Raw genomic sequence first — 23071 nt, 5'->3', positions numbered from 1 at the left:
TATAATTTTAAGCTGATGTTAAAAGTTATTTGTGAAAAAAGGATAATGTCTCCATTTTTGCTAAAGCCAGCATCACTTGCTCACACTTTGGCTTACGATTTTGGCCTATCAGAAACAAATGACACATTTTTTTAAAGAAAAAAAGTGTAAGGGTTGTAGTTCGGTTACGTACAGTATACACTACTGTTCAAAAGTTTTGGGTTGGTAAGATTTTTTAATGTTTTTGAAATGTCTCTTAGTGAGGCTGCATTTATTTAATCAAAAATATAGTGAAAACAGTAATATTTTGAAAAAATATTGCAATTTAAAATAGTTGCAATGCTGAATTTTCAGCATCCTTACTCCACTCTTCAGTGTCAAAAGAACAGCATTTATTTGACAACTAAAATGTAAAAAAATTTTGAATGGTTGTGTACATATGCTTAAAACTTTTTTGTATTTATACACACAAGTGATTCTCTTCATGTTTGTACATCTAATATTCTACTCTAACAGCATAAGAAAAAATATATATTTTCCAAATTATATTTGAACCACTTGAAGCCAAAAATAGCGAAGTTGTTTAATTTTGCAAACAGTATGTTCAGTATAAATGTATCTCTGCCCTTATAAATTATGAAAGGGGATCATCATCAAATTTGGAAATCATTGGTTTAAAAAAGTTTGGGAATCCCTGTCACATGAGACTTAAGAGACCTGGGCTCTTTTGAATTGGGACACCCTTGCAACCATTCAGAATACCCTTGTATCCATCAGTGAACATGTTGGTATTCCATGGTATCATAAATTATACCAATAACAACAGAACTATGAACTATATTTTTTTGTAGCCTAAGTTTATGGTCGTGCTGGGCGGGGTCTAGTTCCTCCATCCCAAAGCAGAAAGCAGCAGTAGACTCTGAACCAAACTGAGACCCTTCACACCTCACCATGATCTGCGTCCTGCTATTAACATTGTTCGCTGTGGTGTCAGCGGACCGGCTGCCCCGCAGCTGCGGCACCTGCGACCCGAGTAAGTGCGCTCCGCTGCCAGCCGAGGGCTGCTCCTCCGGGACGCTGCTGGACGCGTGCGGCTGCTGCGAGCTCTGCGCGTCGGGAGCTGGAGAGCCGTGCGGGGGACGCGGAGCCTCAGCCAAGCGCTGCGCGTCTGGACTCGAGTGCGTCAAGAGCGACAAAGACAAAAGGAGTAAATCAGGGGTCTGTGTCTGCAAGAACAACTATCCCGTGTGCGGCACTGACGGCGTGAACTACAACAGCGGCTGTGAGCTGAAAGCAGCCAGTGTGAAAGCGGTGAAGGACAAAAAACCCGAGATTAAGATTCGAAACAAGGGCAAATGCGCTCAAGGTGAGATGCCTAAACACATCTGTAATTTAGCAGTCAACACTTTAATAACTTTAACAAGTAAAATATTTAGATTAGGCCTAAATAATGCTGATTAATAGTGCATGTGGGCTACAATATTTCATGAACGTTTGATTTATATATTATTATTATTATTATATTTATATATAGCCTATATATAGATAGAGAGAGAGAGAGAGAGAGAGAGAGAGAGATTTGTTTTTGTATAGGCATATAGACAGGCCAAATAACTAACATTTTCAAATTGCCTAGAAAAAAATGTTAAAATGTTTTGTGACAACATGCCCCAATAGCTGTCATACTAAGGGATAAATTTGTCACAATGCAGCCTGTCACTAGGAATTCAAGGCATTATGTATTTGCATAATACAATGGAATTCATACATTTTTGAGCGTGATTTAAGCGTCCAAAAACCTTTTAATATTATACGCCAATGTATTAATATTGTAAGCACAATATGTGGGTTCATCTTTAACAAATGAAAAGCTTTGGCCTAATTATAGTTCTGTACCTAAAGGGCTCCAAACCAGGAGCAAAACATCATGTGCCTGCAGTTTTAATATTTATAATGGTTCACTGACTATGTTTTGAAGTATTCCTAACCAGCCACAGCTATTTAAAGGTCAGTTTTTTATTTAATCCAATGTAGAATTTGACCGTGAGGATCACATGGATCTGAGTGTATGTGCAAAGAAATGAAACGCTGGCTTTTATCCACAGCTGCGTCAACAACTACTTTTCTACTTTAGATTATTTTTTTGCTTTGTTAATGTCCTACATGATAAGCTGTCATGTGCTTGTGTTCGAGTTTCTTTTCTCCCAGGAGCGTTTGACCCGTCCTGTACTTTGTCACCGGGACAAATTAACTGTACACACACACACAGATACATTGACAGTGTGTTAAGGCAACAACGGAACAGGCCAGAGGCCATTGTTTTCATACAGGGTGGTAACGCTCCGCTATCCCTGAACAGACATGTCTGAAATTCCAGCCTCTTGGGTGGATTTTCAATTCTGAAAAGAGAGATCAGGCCTGATCAAATAGCAATGTCTTGTTTAGCTAAACACACAGGCATACTGTTGTTTTAAAGCAAAGTCAGACCACTTGAATCAGTGAACCTGCCTATAATTCATTAGAACAGCATTCTGGCGTGGGATTAAAAGAGCCAGAGGATCCTGTATATGGAAAAGCCCCTCCAGTAGAGCTTTCTCTGACCTCTGCCTTCTCCTAATCAACCCAACAAGCTGACAATATGACAGAACTCAGAAGGAGTGCACAGTGATTTGTTTTACCTTACTCCTCAACTACAAGGTATCAATTCGCAGGTTGTAAAAACATATTTTCTTACCTTTATCTTTGCTAAAATAACCTAAGTGCATGTGGGCATCAACAATAGGGATGAATTCAGGTAAACTGGGGCACTTTTTTGCCACTGAGATGACTAGAAAGAAATGGCCCAATTAACCTGAATAAACATCTATATCTGAGTTGTGTATCATACTTGGAGAATTTGCATTTTAGTTTTAATGGTATATAAATATACATGTGATTAGATAAGAAATTTTGTCCCAGAATTCCTTACTCAACCAGGCACGAGGGAAAGCCATATGCTGATAACATCAGCATGGCATGCTCATAATATGCAACTAGAATGCAACTTCTAAATCATTTGGTTTCTTTTGTGTCCTCTGCAGAACCAGTTATTGTAACAGCTCCAGGAGAGGTCTGGAACGTGACTGGCTCGCAGGTCTTCCTGAGCTGTGAAGCCATCGGGATACCAACACCTGTGCTCACCTGGAGAAAAGTAAAAACAGATTTTTTTATTTATTTTTTTTATTTAAAAAAATCAGTTAATCTATGGATATTGCTTTTGCAAGTAGGTAACGTTTGAGCTGGTACATTTTCATGTATCAGATTCTATGGCACAAACACAAAACTCATATGGAAAAGAGGAAGGATGTGCTTGTGCGTACACTACAGCTCCAGCTATGTCAAAGGATGTCCACTTCTATGAATAACACAGCACAGAAACAATAGCACCACAAACAAGGGAGAGATCAGAGGCGGGAAGCACTTTATCAAGCATGTCACATTTCACATTTTTCCAATTTAGAACCAAAGGAGACAGTCTTTCTCCTTCAAGATAAGATCAAAGAATTCCATGGCACTGGGCATTGCTTTGTACTGGCTTTAGAGAACGTCACTAATATAAAAAGCCACAGCGGATGACTGGATACAAAAATGACTAATGGTGATTTCCCATGACAACCCCCCACGTCCCATATTAACCTCTCTCAGGAAATCTAAAACCCTGGGAAATATTAGTCTTTAAAAATATGTCTGTGCTCTAACTCAGTTTTCTATCTGTAAATCAGTTTAAGACTTATTTTACCGTGAGGTAATATGGGTTTTATTTTCTTATGCGGTTTTTGTTTATCAGGTTAGTCATGCTTCATAAGTGGTGGAAACTAGATTATGTCCTGGATGCAGAATTTCACCCTTGCCTCAGTTTGAGGGGCCCTGCGGGATATTTTTATTACAGAGATGCAGACCCAGAGTCGCTCAATAACAACTTTTAGCGTCTCTTGAGATTTGGGGAGGAGATTAAAAAGTTTAAGCAATAAAATGAAAGACGGGAAGACGGGCTTGAGAAACAGTGAGGGGAGTATTTTGAAAAGTCAGAGAAATTGCCATTTCTTTTACTTAAGTTAATACGTACCATTACATGAAATAATAATAACAACAGCAACAACAATAAAAAAAGTACGAAAATGATAAATATCATTAATAAATTAAAAAATAATTATTCAATAAAAATATTATTATTGTTCATATAATTGGTTATTATTATTTTTTTATTGATTAAAATAAAAAGGTTTCACTCAAATTGATACTCAGCTCTAGAAAAAAGTGCAACACTCACTCTACAAACATAAATTTAACATTTCTTTAAAAACAATGGCATTTCCGCCAAATTCAAAGTGTTTCTCAAATTGATATGCAGATACAATATCCAATGAAAATGTGTATTTCCTTAGAAAAATGCAAAAAAGCAGCATTTTCATAGCCTTACTGTAACCTCAGTAATATGCTTATGTTTATCTCTGTTCACCTCACACTTTACAAGAACATACATGTGAAAACAGAAAATGTACTGGTCATTCTCTGCCAGGACATTTTATGGGCATTTCTTTTAACTCCAAAACACGGAATAAATTCAAAATACAGGGAAATACCTGATAAAATCAATACAGAAAATTCCTTCATACTAACCCTATTTTTACAAATAATTTTTTGTTAAACATTTCCAAACCTAAATGCTCATAAACTCAAAGGACTTCAGATGGCTGTTTATCAAACTGCATACAAAACTGCAATACATTAATTACTAGTTTAAGATCTCTTGTGTCTGATTCCACATATGGTTATAGTTAGAAAAACTCAAAAAAAAAACTTTGCTAATCTGTGTGAATGAAATGGTTCTTCCTGTAGAGTCTGGTGAAACTTAATCATGCATAACCAAAATCACCACAGAACAAACAAGCTGTAGTGTGCTGCAATATCATGTGCTTAGTAATTTATATGTTGAAATTTGTTTTGAATTAACCCATAGAGTGCCAAAATTAAATATCTTTATGGCTGTTGTGATTCTCGTAGGTATCTATTAGCAAAGTCAAGACTCTTCCACTCCCTGGAGACAAAGACAACCTGGCCGTCCAGACCCGCGGAGGCCCGGAGAAGCATGAGGTTACTGGCTGGGTGCTAGTAAGTGTGTTTTAACTAAACTCTTTTGTTTGTTTATCTCTTCGTGCATAACTACTACAAGCGTTCTGCTACAAGTTACGAGTGTTATTTATTGTGCAACGCAAAACCGTTACAGGATTTTTTGTTGGCATCGCTGCTCTAAAAGCACTCTAGGCCCATCTCAGGTTACATTTGTTTAGAGTTCTCTGCACTTATCGAAACATTGAGAACAGATTGGGTGAAAACTAGCTGATGGCCATCTGTTGCAGATATCTCCACTTACCAAGGATGAGGACGGCTCCTACGAGTGTCACGCCAGCAACATCCAGGGCGACGCATCTGCCGTGGGCACCATTCACGTGGTGGATTCCATCAATGACATTCCTCCCAAGAAGGGTGAGTGAGTGCAGTTGAACAGAGGTTGACTGATGTACAATAAATCCATCCATTCGCACCTACTTCATGCTTCAGGATACATAAATGACATGCATTAGTAGATAAAGTTATGTGTGCAGCACATGATGTATAGAACTTGTCCCATCATGCCAAGCTGTTTTCTTGGCCCACATCACCTGCCAGTTCCCTGTGAGCAAGATGGTTGCAGTGTCAAGAGTTTCTACTGTTGCATTTTGACAGCCCATAAAACAAAATTCCAGATTAGATTGAATGATTTCTAAAGAAAATGCCCGCTAGCTAATCATGATTTACTCACCATTGATGTTTCAAACCTGTGACTTTCCTTTTTCTATGTAATAGCAGAATGTCCAAGCTGCTGTTTTCCAAACATTCAAATCATTCTGTGATGACAGTGCTTCCAGAATTCCAAAAAAGTACCATACGACTGAAGTCATACAATAAGCATGGATAACTAAATCTAAAATTATTAAAAATCACTCATTTCATTAATTGAAATGAAGCTGAAATAAAATTAAATATAAACATTCTATGAAAAATAAAATATAAGCAAAAATTAGAAACGTTTCCTTGGGAACGAACTGAAAAAAACAAGGTGAAGATTTAATAAGATGCAAAAACTAGTACTGAAAAAAACTTTAAAATGTTAGTTCTTTTAGGGACAGAAAAGGCTAAATAGTAATACAATAATTAAAAATGTTTCTTTGAGGACTAACTGAAATAAAATATGTTTAAGTAGTAAAATGACTAACACTATAAGAAAAAAGCTAAAGAAAATGTGTTCTTTTAGGAACTGAAAAAAGCTGAACAGAAATATATTTAAAAAATTAAATTTATAAAAACACAAACATTTCTCAAATTAAAATGAAAACTGAAAATATAAAAATATAGCTAATTCTAAATATTATTTTATACTATTTTTCACTATACTGTTGTAGTATTAATATAGTAATATAGTATTATACTATTATTATATAAATAATAATAGTAATATATAAATAAATAATACTAAATTAACAGGATAGTTTAAAAGGATAGTTTACCCAAAAATAAAAATTGTGTCATTTACTCACCCTTAAGTTGTTCCAAACCTGTATCTTTCAACAGAAATCTCTTTCATCAAACTATGGCAGTGAATGGCTACCGTTAACTGTTTGGTTACCAACATTATTCAAAATATCTTATTTTGTGCTCAACAACTTGACTGAGTAAACAATGACAGAATATTCATTATTGGGTGAACTATCCCTTTAAATCTCAATCTGTTCCTCACACACAAGATTTGGAATACAGCAAACAAGTTATTTGAACTGCTTTTATTGTGATCTTGAAGCAGAATTAGTGTTTTTTTGGCAAGTTCTATATGTAATGCCAAATTCTTACCTCTGTTTGGCTGTATAACAGTGTTCCCTTTTTTCAGCCAACTAGAAAACGATAAGCCTTCGTTGTCATTGGTGCCTCTTGTCTGTTTGTATGCAGGGAAAGATGATGAGCTGTAAGAGGATGTGGCCTCTGACTGAGATGTTGAAACACTACGCCGGTGCACTGACGACAAGCAACTAGCCCAATCACCGCTCACGCACTCCGCCTGAACCACAAACAGCAGCTCGCATATGGACACTTTATTCTATAGAAGTTGTTCAGAGATACTCACAAAAACCCAGACCCCAACATTTCTCCATTCCTACACTTTACCTCACTCTACAATGTGTCTGCCAGCAGAACAACTTCGATACTGTAAAGCACCAACCGAGACCGCCATCGTATTGATTTTTGAAGAGATACACCGATTCACATTCAGGCACGCACACTTCATATGGCACACATAGCATTCACACTCGCATGCATGTGAAGGCACTCAAATATCTCGTCTCCATTTATCATATGCATGTTTTGCTTGAAGATGTTTTTGATGATACAAATTGTACTCATTCCTTTAGTTTTCTTTTGGCTGACATCTATGGTGCTGAAAAACAATTATTTTAAGCATCAGCTATTTGTGCACAATCTTTTAGATGCTGTTCCTCCAAGGTTCAGTTAAAACTTTAAGACTACATCTAAATCAGGGTTTCTCAAATGTTTTAGTATGATGGACCAAAAATCATATTTAATTGAGAACCATGGGCCATGAGTAAATGTTACATTATATCCAACTAGATTTTATTAATTTATAAATATTTTAAAAATCAGATTTTTTTTTACCCCTTTTTTTAAATTAAGATTAAGTTTTGTTTTGCTTTTTCAACTTTGTGTATTGCCATGTGAAAGCAAGCCAACAAAAATACTTTTTAATGCCATGACAAGTCACAACTGTAGTTCAGAGGTGGTTTAGTTTAATTTTCTGGGTGTTAAGAATTAATACCTTTCTGTTGGTTCCCAAATTACAGTAGAATTAAGTGTTGTCCTCTAAAAGTCTGTGCATCTAATGCATCTGTTTATATGTTTTGATATTTGTATAACACTAATGAATAAAGATGTACTTGAAGAGGCATGTAGTGTGTCTTCATGATCACATTTCATTTTTTTTTTTTTTTTAAAAGAAACTTTATTTTATTCTAGGTTGAACAGCCAAAATATCTGTTCCAGAACAACAACACATGAAAAACAACACAAGTTCACAAGCCCAGCAGTTACCGCAGGAAGTGCTGTTGGGATCCATTCAAAATCATTTTCCCTATGATTTTTTCCATTATTCTGTATATCCTGTTTTCCGTCATTCATTTGTGTGTTGTTTAGCTGGTCATCATCCGTGGGGCAATGCTCATAGACATCAGCTCCTGGAATAAGAGCTTACAGGCATACGGCATCCTCACCAAAGAGATCTGAAAGAGCAGAGCACATGATGGAAAGAGTCACGAAAGAGCCCATTTTATCATCTTATATAATCCAAAGCAAGTTCTATAAAATGCTCAATAGACCCTTTAAGGTAATAGGTCATTGCTTGCTCCTTGTGGGAACTGAACCAACAACCCCTATTGCATCCATGCACTGGATGAATCGATTATAAGATCAATAACAAGCATTTAGAAAACTGATAGTGTGAAATTTCATGTCATGCTGTCTTTAATGACTACCTGATCCAGTCAGGATATCAGTGCTTGCTCACCTGTGTCTTGTTGCGGCAGCCCCTGCACTCATAGGTGTGTGTGCGGGTGTTTGCGATGGCCATGAGGCCACATAGATTGCAGACGTGGACCTGGTATGGGTCAGAAGCCTCAAAAAGCCTCTCTTTTAGGAACTGAGCGGCACCGTGAGCAATCTGACAGTCACGTTCCATCTCTCCAAAACGCAGCCCACCATCACTGAATAAAAAAAATATAAAAATATGTATTCAGGCATGTAATCAGCTAGAGACAAAAAAAAGAAGGAATCTGACCACACCCACAAGCCACGCCCCCAGCACTTATGATTAAAAATATATATTTTAGCACATTAAAAGACTTCTTATATTGTAATACATACTATTGTCCTGTAACAAATGAAAAGCCGCATTTAATAATCATGACAACAATATAATAAAGTACTATAATGTATTATAGTAAAGTATATAGAATTGCTATTATTATTAAAGTACCTGCCAAATGTTTGGAAACATTAGTTATTAATGATTTTGAAATAAATATCTTCTGCTCATCAAGGTTGAATTTATTTGATAAAGTAAATAAAAACAAAAAACAGCAATATTGTGAAATATTACAAATAATAATAAAAAAGTTTTAAATTTTAATATATTATAAAATGTAATGTTATTCATGTGATGCAAAGCAGAATTTTCTTCATTACTCCAGTTTTCAGAGTCACACGATCTTACAGAAATTATTACAATTTATTTGACTCAAGAAACGTCATGAAAAGTCACATCCCTGCAACAAACATTCCACGTTCAAAGTCACTCAAATCCCCTTTCTTCCCTATTCTGATGCTCGGTTTGAACTTCAGCAAGTCGTCTTCACCACATCTAGATGCCTAAATGCATTGAGTTGCTGCCATGTGATTGGCTGATTAGCAATTTGTGTTACCAAGAAATTGAACCGGTGTACCTAATAAAGTGGCCCATGAGTGTATATGCCTGAAAAAACTGCAAGTATAATAGTGCTATCTCACCGTGATCTACCCTCCATGGGCTGTCTGTTGAGGATCTGGACCGGACCACGGGCTCTGGAGTGGATCTTATCATCCACCATGTGCTTCAGACGCTGGTAGTATGTGGGTCCAATGAAGATCTGAGAGGTGAGCTTACGGCCAGTGAAGCCATTATACAGAACCTGCAAAAAACATTATCATTAGAAACATGCTTCAACATATTTAAATGCATTCTTAAAGGGACAGTCCATTCAAAATTCAAAAATTTTAACTTTTACTCATCCTCACGTTGTTCAACCCTGTATGACACTCTTCTGCAGAACACTAATGAAAATATTATTTTTGATAACCAAACTGTTTTGCTCCCACTGGAATCAACTGAATGTGTGTCAATAGCTGCATTTCCATTAGCCATCAAACTGCGCAAATTAAAAACTGCGAATTGAACATTTGGCCAATGGAAACAAGTAAAAACAAAAACTCCCATTTAATTGCAAAGACTTCTTTACGCTTGCATAAGGTGGTTTTTCAGGCAATTTGAAAAATTTATATTTCACAAAAGTTTTGCACAAATCTGTAATGGAAATGCAGCTAATGGGAACCAGAGCTGTTTGGTTACCATCATTCTTCAAAATATCTTATTTTATGTTCCACAGAAGACAGAAACGAATACAGGTTTGGAACAACTTCGGGATGCTTAAATTATAAAAATGTTCATTTTTGGCTGGACTATCCCTTTAATAGTGCTGCCACATTGGCAGGAAGAAGCTCTTCACCTCATTGCCTCTCAGATGGTAACCGTATTCTGACAGCAGGTTGGAAACTTTTTGTACGTTCACAGCATCATTGAATGGCGTGGCATCACCAATCTCCCCTTTGTTAGCAGACACCTGAACAGAAGAGAAAATAAAAAGAAGAATATATTTATTTAATATACAATAGAAGCTCATGAGTTAAATCAGTGTAATTACTAACTGGCTGCTCATATTACAATGTGTAGTTAAACATTAACTACATATTAATAACATTTTTTTAAAGTGCATAAATGTGCACATTAGAATGTATAATCATTACAAAAAAGGAATAAAAAAAAAAAAAAAAAAAAAAAGGCTCTGGAAGCAGAATCATTAAATTCTGTAAAATATCCTTCCTTACAAAGTACCAAACATGCCAACATGACTTAGCTGGAGAATCTTTTGCAGTGCATGTGTGTAAACACACGTTCCCAGAACAAACATCTGTTGCCAATGTAGACAACGAGATGAAAGACAAGCATGATATGCAGGATTAGGAGCAGAGAACCAAAGTACCTTCCCCTGCAGGCACTCGATCAAATGGCCAACTGTCATTCTGGAGGGGATGGCGTGAGGGTTGATGATGATATCTGGAGTAATTCCTTCACATGTGAATGGCATGTCCTAATGAGAGAAATTCACAGCTCAGGTCAGATGCACACTTTATCTGCATTTGAGCTTTTGGGTGACTGTTTACAAGGCCTTCATCTGTGAGTCTCTCTGCTATCATGAACTGCTTAAGAGTCACATCCTGTATACAGACCTTCAACTACAGGCTAGTCTAAACAAAGCTGGCATACACATTCAGTCACACTGACATTAAAAATGAGCACTACAACATTACAGCCTCCATTACACACTTCCATTCAGAAGTTTGAGGTCAGTAAAGTTTTGTTTTTCCTATTAAATTAATACTTCTATCCAACAAAGATGTATTACACCGATTAAAAGGTGGCAGTAAAGAAATTTGTCACAAAATATATATATTTTTAAATAAATGGTGTTCTTTTTCTACAAAATTACTAATTAGCACAACCATTTTCTAATGCTGATAAAAAAAAAGTTTTTTAAAGCAGCAAATCAACTAACTAGAATGATTTCTGAAGGATCATGTGACACTGAATATTGGAGTAACGATGCTGAAAATTCAAAAATTTTAAAATGTATTAAAATAGAAAAGTTATTTTAAATTGTACTATATTATTTCACAATACTACTTTCTTTACTATATTTCTCAAATAAATGCAGCCTTGATGAGCATAAAATACTTTTTTCGAAAACATAAAATAATTGTACCAGCCTCCAAACTTTTGTACACACTTACCTCTTGTCTGTACTGGATACCGCAGGTACCCTTCTGACCATGACGACTGGCAAACTTGTCTCCAATTTGTGGTATACGAACTGAACGGACCTGCACAAAGTTTGCAAAATTACATTTATGCATTTGGCACTAACAGTGTTTTAAAGATTGGCAAAATAAACCTCAAGAGTCAATACATACCCTAATTTTACAGAACTTGTAGCCCTCTTGGTTTAGCGTGACCATGACTTGGTCAACAATTCCGGTTTCGCTGGTGCGCAGGAATGTGCTGCAGTCTCTCTTAGTGTAGCGACGGTTGGTGCTATCCAGCTCATCGTCATTCTCAGGAAGCGTTACGGTTTTACCAATGATAACATCCTCGCCAGACACACGTACACCAGGAGCAATCAAACCATCGTCATCCAACTTATCATAGATGGCATGTCGCATTCCTTTAGAGAAAAAAAGAAACAGCAATGATAATGCGCCTTATGCCTCTGTAACACCATGTTCTAGCCAAGTGCGATATGATAAAGCGTCAGGCAATGCTTCCCATCATCCATGATTATCTTAAGGTTTACTGCGAATCTCAATAATACTAAACATTCAAACTAAAAATGCATTGGGGACCACACAAAAAGTAGACAAATTTTGACTTTTTTTTCCTCAGTAATGCATATGAATGAATTTCATGGTTTATCAATGTTTTTCATTTCACTAGGGTTTCTAAGAGGCTTTTCAATAATTATGGCCTATATGACCCCTCATATTTTTTTTCTCCATGCCATAGTAAGGACAGAATAATTATATGATGCTGCAAACATACTGTTTTGTGACTGGTTAGGATAAGAGTAGAAACACTAGAATTGCACCTTGACAGGTCTCTCTGGTGGGTTTCTCAAAGATCTCTTCCTGGTCAAAACCTTTCTTAGATTCCTGTTCCTTGTACGAGCGGTAGAACACAGACCTGAGATCATAGACATTTTAATCAAAACAGGAACTTTGTGAAAAGGGAGATTTTTAAGTGATGTTTCACATAATTTCACCAGCTAAAACCTAGAATCCAATACCTGAAGAATCCACGATCCACAGCTGAACGGTTCATGATGACAGAATCTTCCTGGTTGTATCCAGTATATGATGCAATAGCCACAATGGAATTGATACCTTTTAAGAAAAATTTATTACAGTTTTAAAATTAAAATGATTAGATCATTTACACACTAATGTTCAAAAGTTCAATGTAGTTCAGGGCAGCCTTTATTTGATGAAAAATACAGTAAACAGTAACGTTATGAAAAACTACCATTTAAAATAAGCATTTTCAATTTCATTATATTTTAAAACCAATTTATTTCTGTGATGCAAAGCTGAATTTTCAGCAGCCATTAATCCAGTCTTCAGTGTCATAAGAGCCTTCAGAAATCATTTGAATATGATGATTTAATGCTCAAGAAACATTTATCATCAGTGTTGAAAACAGTTGTGCTTAATATTGTAGAAACAATGTAACTTCAGTATTTTTTGATGAATAAAAAAAATAAGTTTTTTTGAAGTGGAAATATTTTTGTAACATTTTAAAATGTCTTTACTGCCACTTTTGATAAATTTAACAAATTCCTCTTGAATAATTCATTTCTTAAAAAAAAAAAAAAAAAAAAAAAAAAAAAAAAAAACTCACTCACTGAGCCCAAACCTTTGAACGGTAGTGTAAAAACAGATGCAGTACTACTGTTCAATGTAAGAAATTGATTACCTGCCGGCAGCTCTCTAAAGCGCAGGTACTCCATGGAACGAGTCGTGACTAGGGGTTTCTGGGGGTAGTAGAGCACATGTGCCAGGGTATCCATACGCACATGGAAGTTGGTGATGTAAACTCCCATGGCTTGTTTACCCATAGCAGACTGGTACGTGTTTCTGGGAGACTGTATACGGAAGAGTGTATCATTTAGACGCTATATTATGAAAGTTCTTTAGTTACAAATGGTTATTCTAGAGAACCGTCAAATTAAATATCATATTTGGGTTTGCAGATGTTAAAATACTCTAAAATGTTAATAAATCCACAATAGCATACAGGTAATATGTAGGTACCTGGTTGTGGTCAGGGAAGGGAATGATAGATGCACAGACGCCCAAAATCATTGACGGGTGGATCTCACAGTGTGTGTAGGTGGAGCAATAAGCCACTCCCTTCTCCTGAAGGTCATCTGGGGTCATGGCCAACATCACAGTCTCCTCCTCTAGTGTGTCAATATATTCAACCACACCACTGGCTACCAGGTCCTGCCAACTACACAAGAGAAAGATGCTCTGTTACTGAGGAACAGGCAGATTCCGGAACCTGATATTTTTCACAAAGGTATGTACCTGTAGTTGTTGTACTCTCTCTCTTTGAGCTGGTCGATATGTCGTCTCTTTAGAAGAAGTTTCTGTTTTTCTACAATAAGCAGCGGACGGCAGATCCTTCCAGCATCTGTGTAGATCCTGATCTCCCTCTCACGAATATCTCTGATCATTGACACCTGGACCACAATGAAAACAAGATCACAGTTAGGTGCTGTACACTGAATAAAACGTTAAACTGGAGTGGTGCACAAGTGATGTCACACCTCAGAAACAATGATGTCCATCTGTCTCCTCAGTTTACGCAGTGTGTTCATCAGTTGCTCTGGATCTTTATGAATACCCACCCAGCAACCGTTCACAAAAATCTTAGTTGCACTGAAGGAAGAAACACAATTATTCAGTATTATTATATAAAAATCTAAGTCGATTAAATAACTGACTATGATTTTATAAACAAAGAAAGTCAATTAAAACACTAGGAGCATCATTGTGAAATCAAAATGTTTATCTTGTGAAGCTTGTCGATTTCAGCGGTGTGCTGCTGCCCCCTATAGAACAGGATGACACTCACTCTGCAATGGCAGCAGGTGAGATTTCCTCCAGGTTCTCCATGCTCCACTCTTCCAAGAACTCCAGGATGGGGGACGGCTGAGATCCCACAGAAATATAAGCCATGAGTGCTAGATTCTTCACCAAACCTACAGCATGGCCCTGCAACAAAATTTCACTCCATCTTAATCACTTCATTGAAAGCTTAGGTTAGGGTTGAAGGTCACATACATACTAGTGTTACGGTATCCTACCTCTGGGGTCTCAGCAGGGCACACCATACCCCACAGTGTGTTATGAAGCTGCCTGGGTTTGGCCAGCTTGCCATCTCGTCCTATAGGCGAGTTTACACGGCGCAAGTGGGAAAGAGTGGAAGCGAAGGTCAACCTGTTCAACACCTTTGCATATAAAAAGTCAACGAGGAAACAAATGAGCACCTTGAAATTCTATTAACAGTGAGTGAACTGTTAGTAAAAATGATACAGCAATGGAAGAAACATTTGTAAACAAAAGAAAGCATATCTGAGCTCACCTGCGATACTCCAGCTCTGGCCTGATGTGCTTTCTTTACATCCCCCCAGTTTCCTGTGGCCAGAGAGTACTTGAGTCCGTCAGAAATGATGCGAGTCTTAATGGCCAGCTCAAGATTAAAGTCTTTCCCCCTGTCAATAAACTTCTGTGCGTAGATTCTGATCTCCTTCAGCAAATTCTTGAACATTCTGGAAAAATTTCAATTCTGGATCTCATTTCCATCTTGAACTATACACAATGAATGCGTATAGTAGTTCAAGTTGAATGTTTTTAATGAATGATTCTTACCCTCTGAAAAGGAACGCAAGCAGGGGTCCAGCGAGATCAAGCCTCTTGTTGCCATAATGATCTCTGTCATCCAGTTCTCGTCTGCCCAGAGCAGCCAACAATAGTCTGTGAACCATGTAACTAAACAAAGAAAGCACACAGTATTTAATTATATTACACTATTTCTGAAGGATTATATGACACCGTAATGGCTGGTGAAATTTCAGCTTTGTCATCAGATGAATAAATTACATCTTAAAATAGATTAAAAGAGTTAAATTTATTTTTATTTATTTATTTATTTATAAATAAATAAAAATAAAAGTTAAATTGTAAAAATTAAATTGTAATAATACTTAGCAATATCATTTTTTTTATAAATGAAAAAGCTGCAGCCAACAGGATAAATTCATAATGCTATTTTACCCAAGAAAATATGCTTTCTTGGTCTCACAGAAATCTGATACACCAACATGTGGCAGCACCTCCTTCTGCAAAACCTCTTTAGCATATTTGATTCTTCTCTCTTTGGTGACACCAGGTTTGGCCCCTCTGGAGCCAATGAAGTTCAGAGCCACATTCTGTTCTTGAATCACAAAGGCCTCATCCAAAGATGGCTTCACCTGTGGAAAAAAGCAGAGAATGTTGTTACCAGTCTGGAGCTGAACCAAATGAAAAGGTGCTTAATGCTGCTTTTGAAATGGGACATACCATTTCCATCATCTCAGGATCATCAAAGTCATAGATGATGTGTTCCAGAATGTCTCTATCAGACACAAATCCCAAAGCACGGAATACAATGATGATGGGTACTTCCTGCCGGATATACGGCAAAGTGGAAACAATCCTCTGGCCGATGGCACTTTTCTTTACTCCCTGGATGCAGAAGAAATATTTGCATAAGATTGTTTGCCAAAAAATTAATGAATCCAAAAAAACACTCAACTTGGCTCAATCTGCAAGCAGAATACTAGCTTACAGTCTACAGATTCTGACCTGTCCTCCACGGGCCATCATGCTGACCCAGATGGTGCTGGTGGGTCTGGAGGAGTTCTCCAGACATGACCTGCACTCTCCTGTGTAAGCATACTTGGAGTCTTTCTTGGAAAACACATACACTGTGTTAGTGGCCATCTTCTCTTGAGCAATCAGGACCTGGAGAAATAACAGAACTCATTACATGTAATTTAGTAAATCTCATTTCATGTAAATCATACTTTTGAAAGAAAATTCAATTGACGCAAAATGTCAACAAACTATGTCATTCAATTTCACTAACAAAATAATTCTATGATGTCTTTAATACTGTATTATGAAGAAAAAAAAAAAACAGACCTTCTCTGAGCCATTGATGATGAAGTAGCCTCCAGGGTCCAGTGGGCACTCGTTCAACTCACAAAGATCACGATCCGTCAGGCCGCTAAGGAGACAGTACGTGGAACGGAGCATGATGGGAATTTTGCCGATGAAGGTTTTCTGATGCTGTGTCTGCTGTTGCTCTTCCCCATCTTTTATGATAGTCTTTGTGATATCCACATACAGAGGGGCAGAATACCTGCAAGTCACAACACGCATTCAGATACAACATGTGATAAAAGCTCTGCCTGCCTCTGTCAAATATGTAGGACAAATATGAGGTTCACACTAAATCATGCAACTTAATACTCTTTAACCTTTTACGCAAATTTGTAAGGTCTGTAAATTATCAAAATGATCTCAACTTTGCTGAAAAGTCTGTCATCTGTTTGATAGTTTATACTTTTTTAGTATGTAAATGCCTTTTAGAATAATTCTAAAAACGGTGAAATCTAGAGTATACTGATTTTTTTTAAAAACAACTTTTATATCGTTAGTGACATTTCAAGATGAAGACATACAAGACTAAAACAACTTGGGTTTACTTTATTCATACAACATAAAAAAAAAAAAAAAAAAAGTTAAAATGGGAGTATTAAATATGATGCATCAGCCTTTCAAGGAACATTTATTTCTTCATCTCTCAATCGTCATTGTATTGTACCATCACATTGTAGGTTTTGCCCAATAAAAACTGCAGAGCTTTGCTCATAACACTAAGGGCTAAAATATTAAGTGCAAGTAAACAACTTGGTAAGACATTGCAACATTTTTTTGGAGATATAGAGTGACAAATGATATTTATATGCGTTTTATGTAGGTCGTCTATTATACTGTTATAAAGGTCTCAATCATTCACACTACACGCTATTAGAATTTCATCTTATATGTCTATATTTTTGCTCAGTTTGGGCCTCAAAATTTTAATTTTGTCCTCCTCAAATATGAGTTCTATATTCTCCTATATCATACTACATGAGCCGTAAAAGCTTAATGTATCAAATACAATAATCAAAAACATATGCAAACTTTTTTTTTTTTTTTTTTTTTTAATATTTTGTGTAAAGGTTCAAAACTCACGTAAGATTTCGGAGTCTGGCTTCGTTTGGCATCATAGGTGATGGAGCGCCATCTCTTTCCCAGTGAGTGGGTTTGGACAGGTAGATTTGCTCAAACTTCAGGAGGTACCGAGGCTGCAGAAAAACATAAATCAAATGAGTAACAGTCTAGTCTATTTATTTTAGGACCATAACCGCATATGATAAAAGGGCACGGATTCCACTCACCGGTTCCTCCACCTCTCCAGATGTGTGCTGGGCCTCAGCCTGCAGATCAATGGGTGGAGCATCCTCCACAATTCTCTGCACAGACATTTGGATGAACTCATCGAATGAGTCCAGCTGCTGTCGCACCAAACCTTTTTCATCAAAGTATGAGCTGGAAAGAGAGGTAAAAGTTCACTCTTACTAATTAGATGCATCATCATAGTTTTTATATATATATACATATATTATAACTCATATATAGTGCTGTCAAACGATTATATATACATATATACACACACATACATTCATATACAGGTGCATCTAAAAAAAATTTGAATATTGTGGAAGTTTATTTTCTGTAACTTATTTTGAAAACTGAAACTTTCATATATTCTAGATTCATTACATGTAAAGTAAAACACTTCAAAAGTTTGTGTTTTAATTTTGATGATTAGAGCTTACAGCTCATGAAAGTCAAAAATCCAGTATCTAAAAATATTAGAATATTTCCTAAGATCAAGCAAAAAAAGGATTTGCAAAACAGAAAAGTTCAAGTTCTTTAAACTATGTTCTTTTATGCACTCAATACTTGGTCAGGGCTCCTTTAGCACAAACTCCAGCATCAGTGAGGTGTGGCATGGAAGCAATCAGCCTGAGGCACTGCTGAGCCACTACTGATCCTTCAGCTTGTCTGGATTGTTGGATCGACTGTTTCTCATCTTTCTCTTTAAAATATCCCATAGATTCCATATAGGGTTGAGGTCAGGCATGTTGGCTGGCCAATCAAGCACAGTAATATCATGGTCAGCAAAGCACTTGGAAGTGGTTTTGGCACTGTGGGCAGGTGCTAAAGTCCTGCTAGAAAAAGAAATCAGCATCTCCATAAAGCTTGTCAGCAGATGGAAGCATAAAGTGCTCCAAAATCTCCTGGTAGACGGCTGCATTGACTTTGGACTTGATAAAACACAATAGACCAACACCAGCAGTGTTGGTCTATTGTTGGTCTACCAGCAGTCATCACTGACTTCAGAAACTTCCCACTGGACTTCAAGCAGATTGGATTCTGTGCCTCTCCACTTTTCCTCCAGACTCCAGACCTTGATTTCCAAATGAAATGCAAAATTTACTTTTATCTGAAAAGAGGACTTTGGGCCACTGAGCAACAGTCCAGTTCTTTTTCTCCCTAGCCCAGGTAAGATGCCTCTGACGTTGTTTCTGTTTCAGAAGTGGCTTGGTAGCCCTTTTCCTGAAGACATCTGAGCGTGGTGACTCTTGATGCACTGACTCCAGCTTCACTTCACTTCTTGTGAAGCTCTCCCCAATGTTTGAATCGGCTTTGCTTGACAGTATTCTCAAGCTTGCGGTCATCCCTGTTGTTTGTGCACCTTTTCCTACCCTATTTCTTCCTTCCAGTCAACTTGAGGACCATTGCCAAGTCAGCAGTCTTTCCCATTATTGTGGTTTCAAAGAACTAAAGATGCCCGGAATTTATACTGTAGGGATTGCCATTTAATGAAACGCATATTATTATAATAATTTAAAATATTATAAATTTAAATAAATTTAAATATTATAATATTTTGAGAAACTGGATTTTTGACTTTCATGAGCTATAAGCTCTAATCATCACAGTTAAAACAAAAAAAACTTCTGAAATGTTTTACTTTACATGTAATGAATCTAGAATATATGAAAGTTTCACTTTTTGAAATAAGTTACAGAAGAAAAAAAAACTTTTTCACGATATTCAAATTTTTTTAGATGCACCTGTACATACACATATATATACACATATACAGTCATGGCCAAAAATATCAGCACCCTTGGTAAATATGATCAAAGGTGGCTGTGAAAATTAATCTGCATTGTTAATCCTTTTGATCTTTTATTTAAAAAAATAAATAATAAAAAAACACATATACATATATATACATATATATAATATATTTATTTTATTTATTTATTTATTTAGTCATTTAGCAGACGCTTTTATCCAAAGCGACTTACAAATGAGGACATAAGAAGCAATCAAAACCAACAAAAGAGCAACAATGTGCAAGTGCTATTACAAGTCTTGGTTAGCCTAACGCAGTACAGATAATTATTATTATTATTGTTATTTTTTAATAAAAAGACATAGATAAAATACAATTAGAATAGATAGTGCTAGAGTTAGAGGGTCAAGTAAAGATGAAACAGATGAGTTTTTAGCCGTTTCTTGAAGATGGGTAAGGATTCGGCTGCTCGGATTGAATTGGGCAGGTCATTCCACCAGATGGGAACAGTTAATGAAAAAGTCCTTGAAAGTGTTTTTCTGTGTCTTTGGGATGGTACAATAATTTGTTGTTCACTTGAAGAACGCAAGCTTCTAGAGGGCACATAAGTCTGAAGTAAAGAATTTAGGTAAAGGGGTGCAGAGCCAGTGGTGGTTCTGTAGGCAAACATTAATGCCTTGAATTTAATGCGAGCAGCTATTGGTAGCCAGTGCAAATTGATGAACAGAGGCGTGACGTGCGTTCTTTTCGGCTCATTAAAGATTAATCTTGCAGCGGCATTATATATAATATTATATATATTATATATATATATTATATATAATATATAACCTTTCATTGGATAATAAGAATTTAAAATAGCAGAGTCAAACAGCACCTACATCACCACATGTTGTTTGGAAGGGTTTAAAGAAAAATTCTCCTAGCCCATCCAAAAACAATCTCCAGCATATTCAGTTATCAGACACGACTGGAACTTCAAATGGGACTGGCTTCTATGGTCAGATGAAACTAAAAAAAAAATGCTTTTTAGCAGCAAACACTCAAGATGGGTTCGGTGAACACAGGGATAAAAAGTACCCCATGTGTACAATGAAATATACTGCTGTATTTTTGATGTTGTGGGCCTATATTTCTGCTGGAGGTCCTGGACATCTCATTTAGACACATGTCATCATGGTTTCTATCAAATACCAAAAAATCAATTAGTGACTGACTCTGTTAGAAATCTTATAATGGGCCATGTTTGGATCTTCCAACTGTACAATAATCCGAGCACAAACCTCAAAAACAGGTCACTGGGCACAAAACCATGCTTCTGCTATGGCCATTCCAGTCCTCTAGACCTGAACCCTATAGAAAATGAGTGACGTGAACTGAAGAGAAGCAGCACCGTCATGGAGCTGGGAATCTAAAGGGTCTGGAGTTATTCTGGATGAAGGAATGGTCTCTGATGTCTTGTCAGGTGTTCACTAACCTCATCAGGCATTATAGGAGAAAATTTAGAGCGGTTAAACTGGCAAATGGAGGCTTCAAAAGGTATTGAATAAAAGGTTGCCGTTAATTGTGGCCAATGTGCATTAGAGAAAAAACCTTTCATAATGATATTTTCCCCCCATTTTAAATTCTTATTATCCAATGAAAGGTTCGATTTTTGTGAATTTTCTGTCTTTTTAAATAAAAGATCAAAAGGATTAACAACGCAGATTAATTTTCACAGCCTTTCATCATATTTAACAAGGGTGCCAATATTTTTGGCCATGACTCTATATATATATATATATATATATATATATATATATATATATATATATATATGAAGTGAAGTGAAGTGACATTCAGCCAAGTATGGTGACCCATACTCGGAATTCGTGCTCTGCATTTAACCCATCCAACGTGCACACACACAGCAGTGAACACACACACACCGTGAACACACACCCGGAGCAGTGGGCAGCCATTTATGCTGCGGCGCCCGGGGAGCAGTTGGGGATTCGGTGCCTTGCTCAAGGGCACCTCAGTCGTGGTATTGAGGGTGGAGAGAGCGCTGGACATTCACTCCCCCCACCTACAATTCCTGCCGGCCGGAGACTCGAACCCGCAACCTTTGGATCACGAGTCCAACTCTCTAACCATTAGGCCACGACTTCCCCTTTTTGTATGTATATATATATATATATATATATATATATATATATATATATATATATATATATATATATATATGTGTGTGTGTGTGTGTGTGTATGTATGTGTGTGTGTATGTATGCGTGTGTGTGTGTGTGTATGTATATGTGTGTGTATGTGTATGTATGCGTATACACACATATTTATATAACTGCTGTAATTAAAGTTACACAAATTCCAGCACAACTGCAATGACTATTTATTTATTTATTTCCATTTATTTATTGATTACCTGATAACAATCCAACAGGCCTCCTGCCACAGATCAGGGGTGATTTCATCATCATCTTCATCATACTGAATATCTACAATAATTACGAAAGTTAATTACTCGTAGAATGAGTTTATCTGGGGCAAATATTGTAACAACACTGTAGCTAACAATTCATGCTTACTATCAGATTCATTACTTTAGACTTCTCTCTATCAGTTTTAAAACGGAGGACACATTAAATACTTGCATTAGATATAAACTCTAGACTTATTATAATAAAAGTTGGTTGGTTTGTCATAAGTTTATTTGCGACAAAGCTAGCTTTAGCCTGTTAGCCGGTTACGTTGTGTTGACGCTTGAAACTACAGGATATAACGACACATTTCACTGCAATACAACATAAAGAAACACATATCACGCTTATAATTCCACTCACATACCTTCGTCTTGATCGTACATGATATTTGCTGGTGAATAACTTTATTTCTGATTAAATAAAAAGAGGCTATCAGCGCGACTCACTCTGAGCCACTATGAACTACACAAACGGCTACGGAATTAGACGTCACTTCCGAAGCAAGTGATATTATTATCTTTATTCACATTAATTTAAACATTTATGATATAGTAATTCATGGTATGGATGTTATATAACATACGTTAAATAACTAAATATCTAAATAACTAAAATGTTTTTACATATTATTCTTTGTCCAAAATAATGTTTCCGGTGACGAATAAATGTAGCAATGTTACTGTTCTTTTAACATATTTTGCGATTTTGCTATAATAATGTACAAGTTTTTAGAAGCATCTGCATTACAATTCTACACGTGTACGTGCTTAAAACATATTTCAAGACCGCAGCTGTCAAG

At 36.5% G+C, this 23071-nt stretch overlaps 2 protein-coding genes across 3 annotated transcripts; one reads left to right on the top strand and one right to left on the bottom strand.

Moving 5' to 3' along the window:
* Positions 1–707: 707 nt before the first annotated feature.
* LOC306853728 (insulin-like growth factor-binding protein 7) lies at positions 708–8014 on the top strand. The gene is made up of 5 exons (XM_079391358.1): positions 708–1345; positions 3060–3169; positions 5023–5130; positions 5379–5505; positions 7003–8014. Exons 1-5 carry the CDS (start codon positions 931–933, stop codon positions 7020–7022), a joined length of 780 nt encoding a protein of 259 aa, XP_079247484.1. The 5' UTR covers positions 708–930; the 3' UTR covers positions 7023–8014.
* A 44-nt stretch (positions 8015–8058) lies between these two features.
* Positions 8059–22750, bottom strand: LOC306853727 (DNA-directed RNA polymerase II subunit RPB2). Of its 2 annotated transcripts, XM_079391356.1 has the most exons (25): positions 22637–22750; positions 22215–22287; positions 18042–18192; positions 17836–17948; positions 16735–16954; positions 16396–16554; positions 16111–16275; positions 15826–16022; positions 15421–15540; positions 15134–15320; positions 14856–14999; positions 14624–14763; positions 14316–14427; positions 14074–14228; positions 13798–13996; positions 13460–13628; positions 12774–12870; positions 12576–12670; positions 11905–12155; positions 11725–11814; positions 10917–11024; positions 10383–10496; positions 9628–9788; positions 8630–8825; positions 8059–8345 (listed from the first exon to the last, which is right to left on the bottom strand). In XM_079391356.1, the coding sequence occupies exons 1-25, from the start codon at positions 22653–22655 to the stop codon at positions 8256–8258; spliced, it is 3525 nt and encodes a 1174-aa protein (XP_079247482.1). In that variant the 5' UTR covers positions 22656–22750; the 3' UTR covers positions 8059–8255. The 2 variants fall into 2 exon arrangements, with proteins under 2 accessions (XP_079247482.1, XP_079247483.1); XM_079391357.1 differs by lacking the exons at positions 22215–22287; positions 22637–22750 and adding an exon at positions 20677–20742.
* Between the last annotated feature and the right edge of the window lie 321 nt (positions 22751–23071).

This window comes from Barbus barbus, assembly GCF_936440315.1.
Source record: "Barbus barbus genome assembly, chromosome: 33".
Lineage (NCBI taxonomy): Eukaryota > Metazoa > Chordata > Actinopteri > Cypriniformes > Cyprinidae > Barbus > Barbus barbus.
This window is presented reverse-complemented; position numbering and strand designations above follow the sequence as displayed.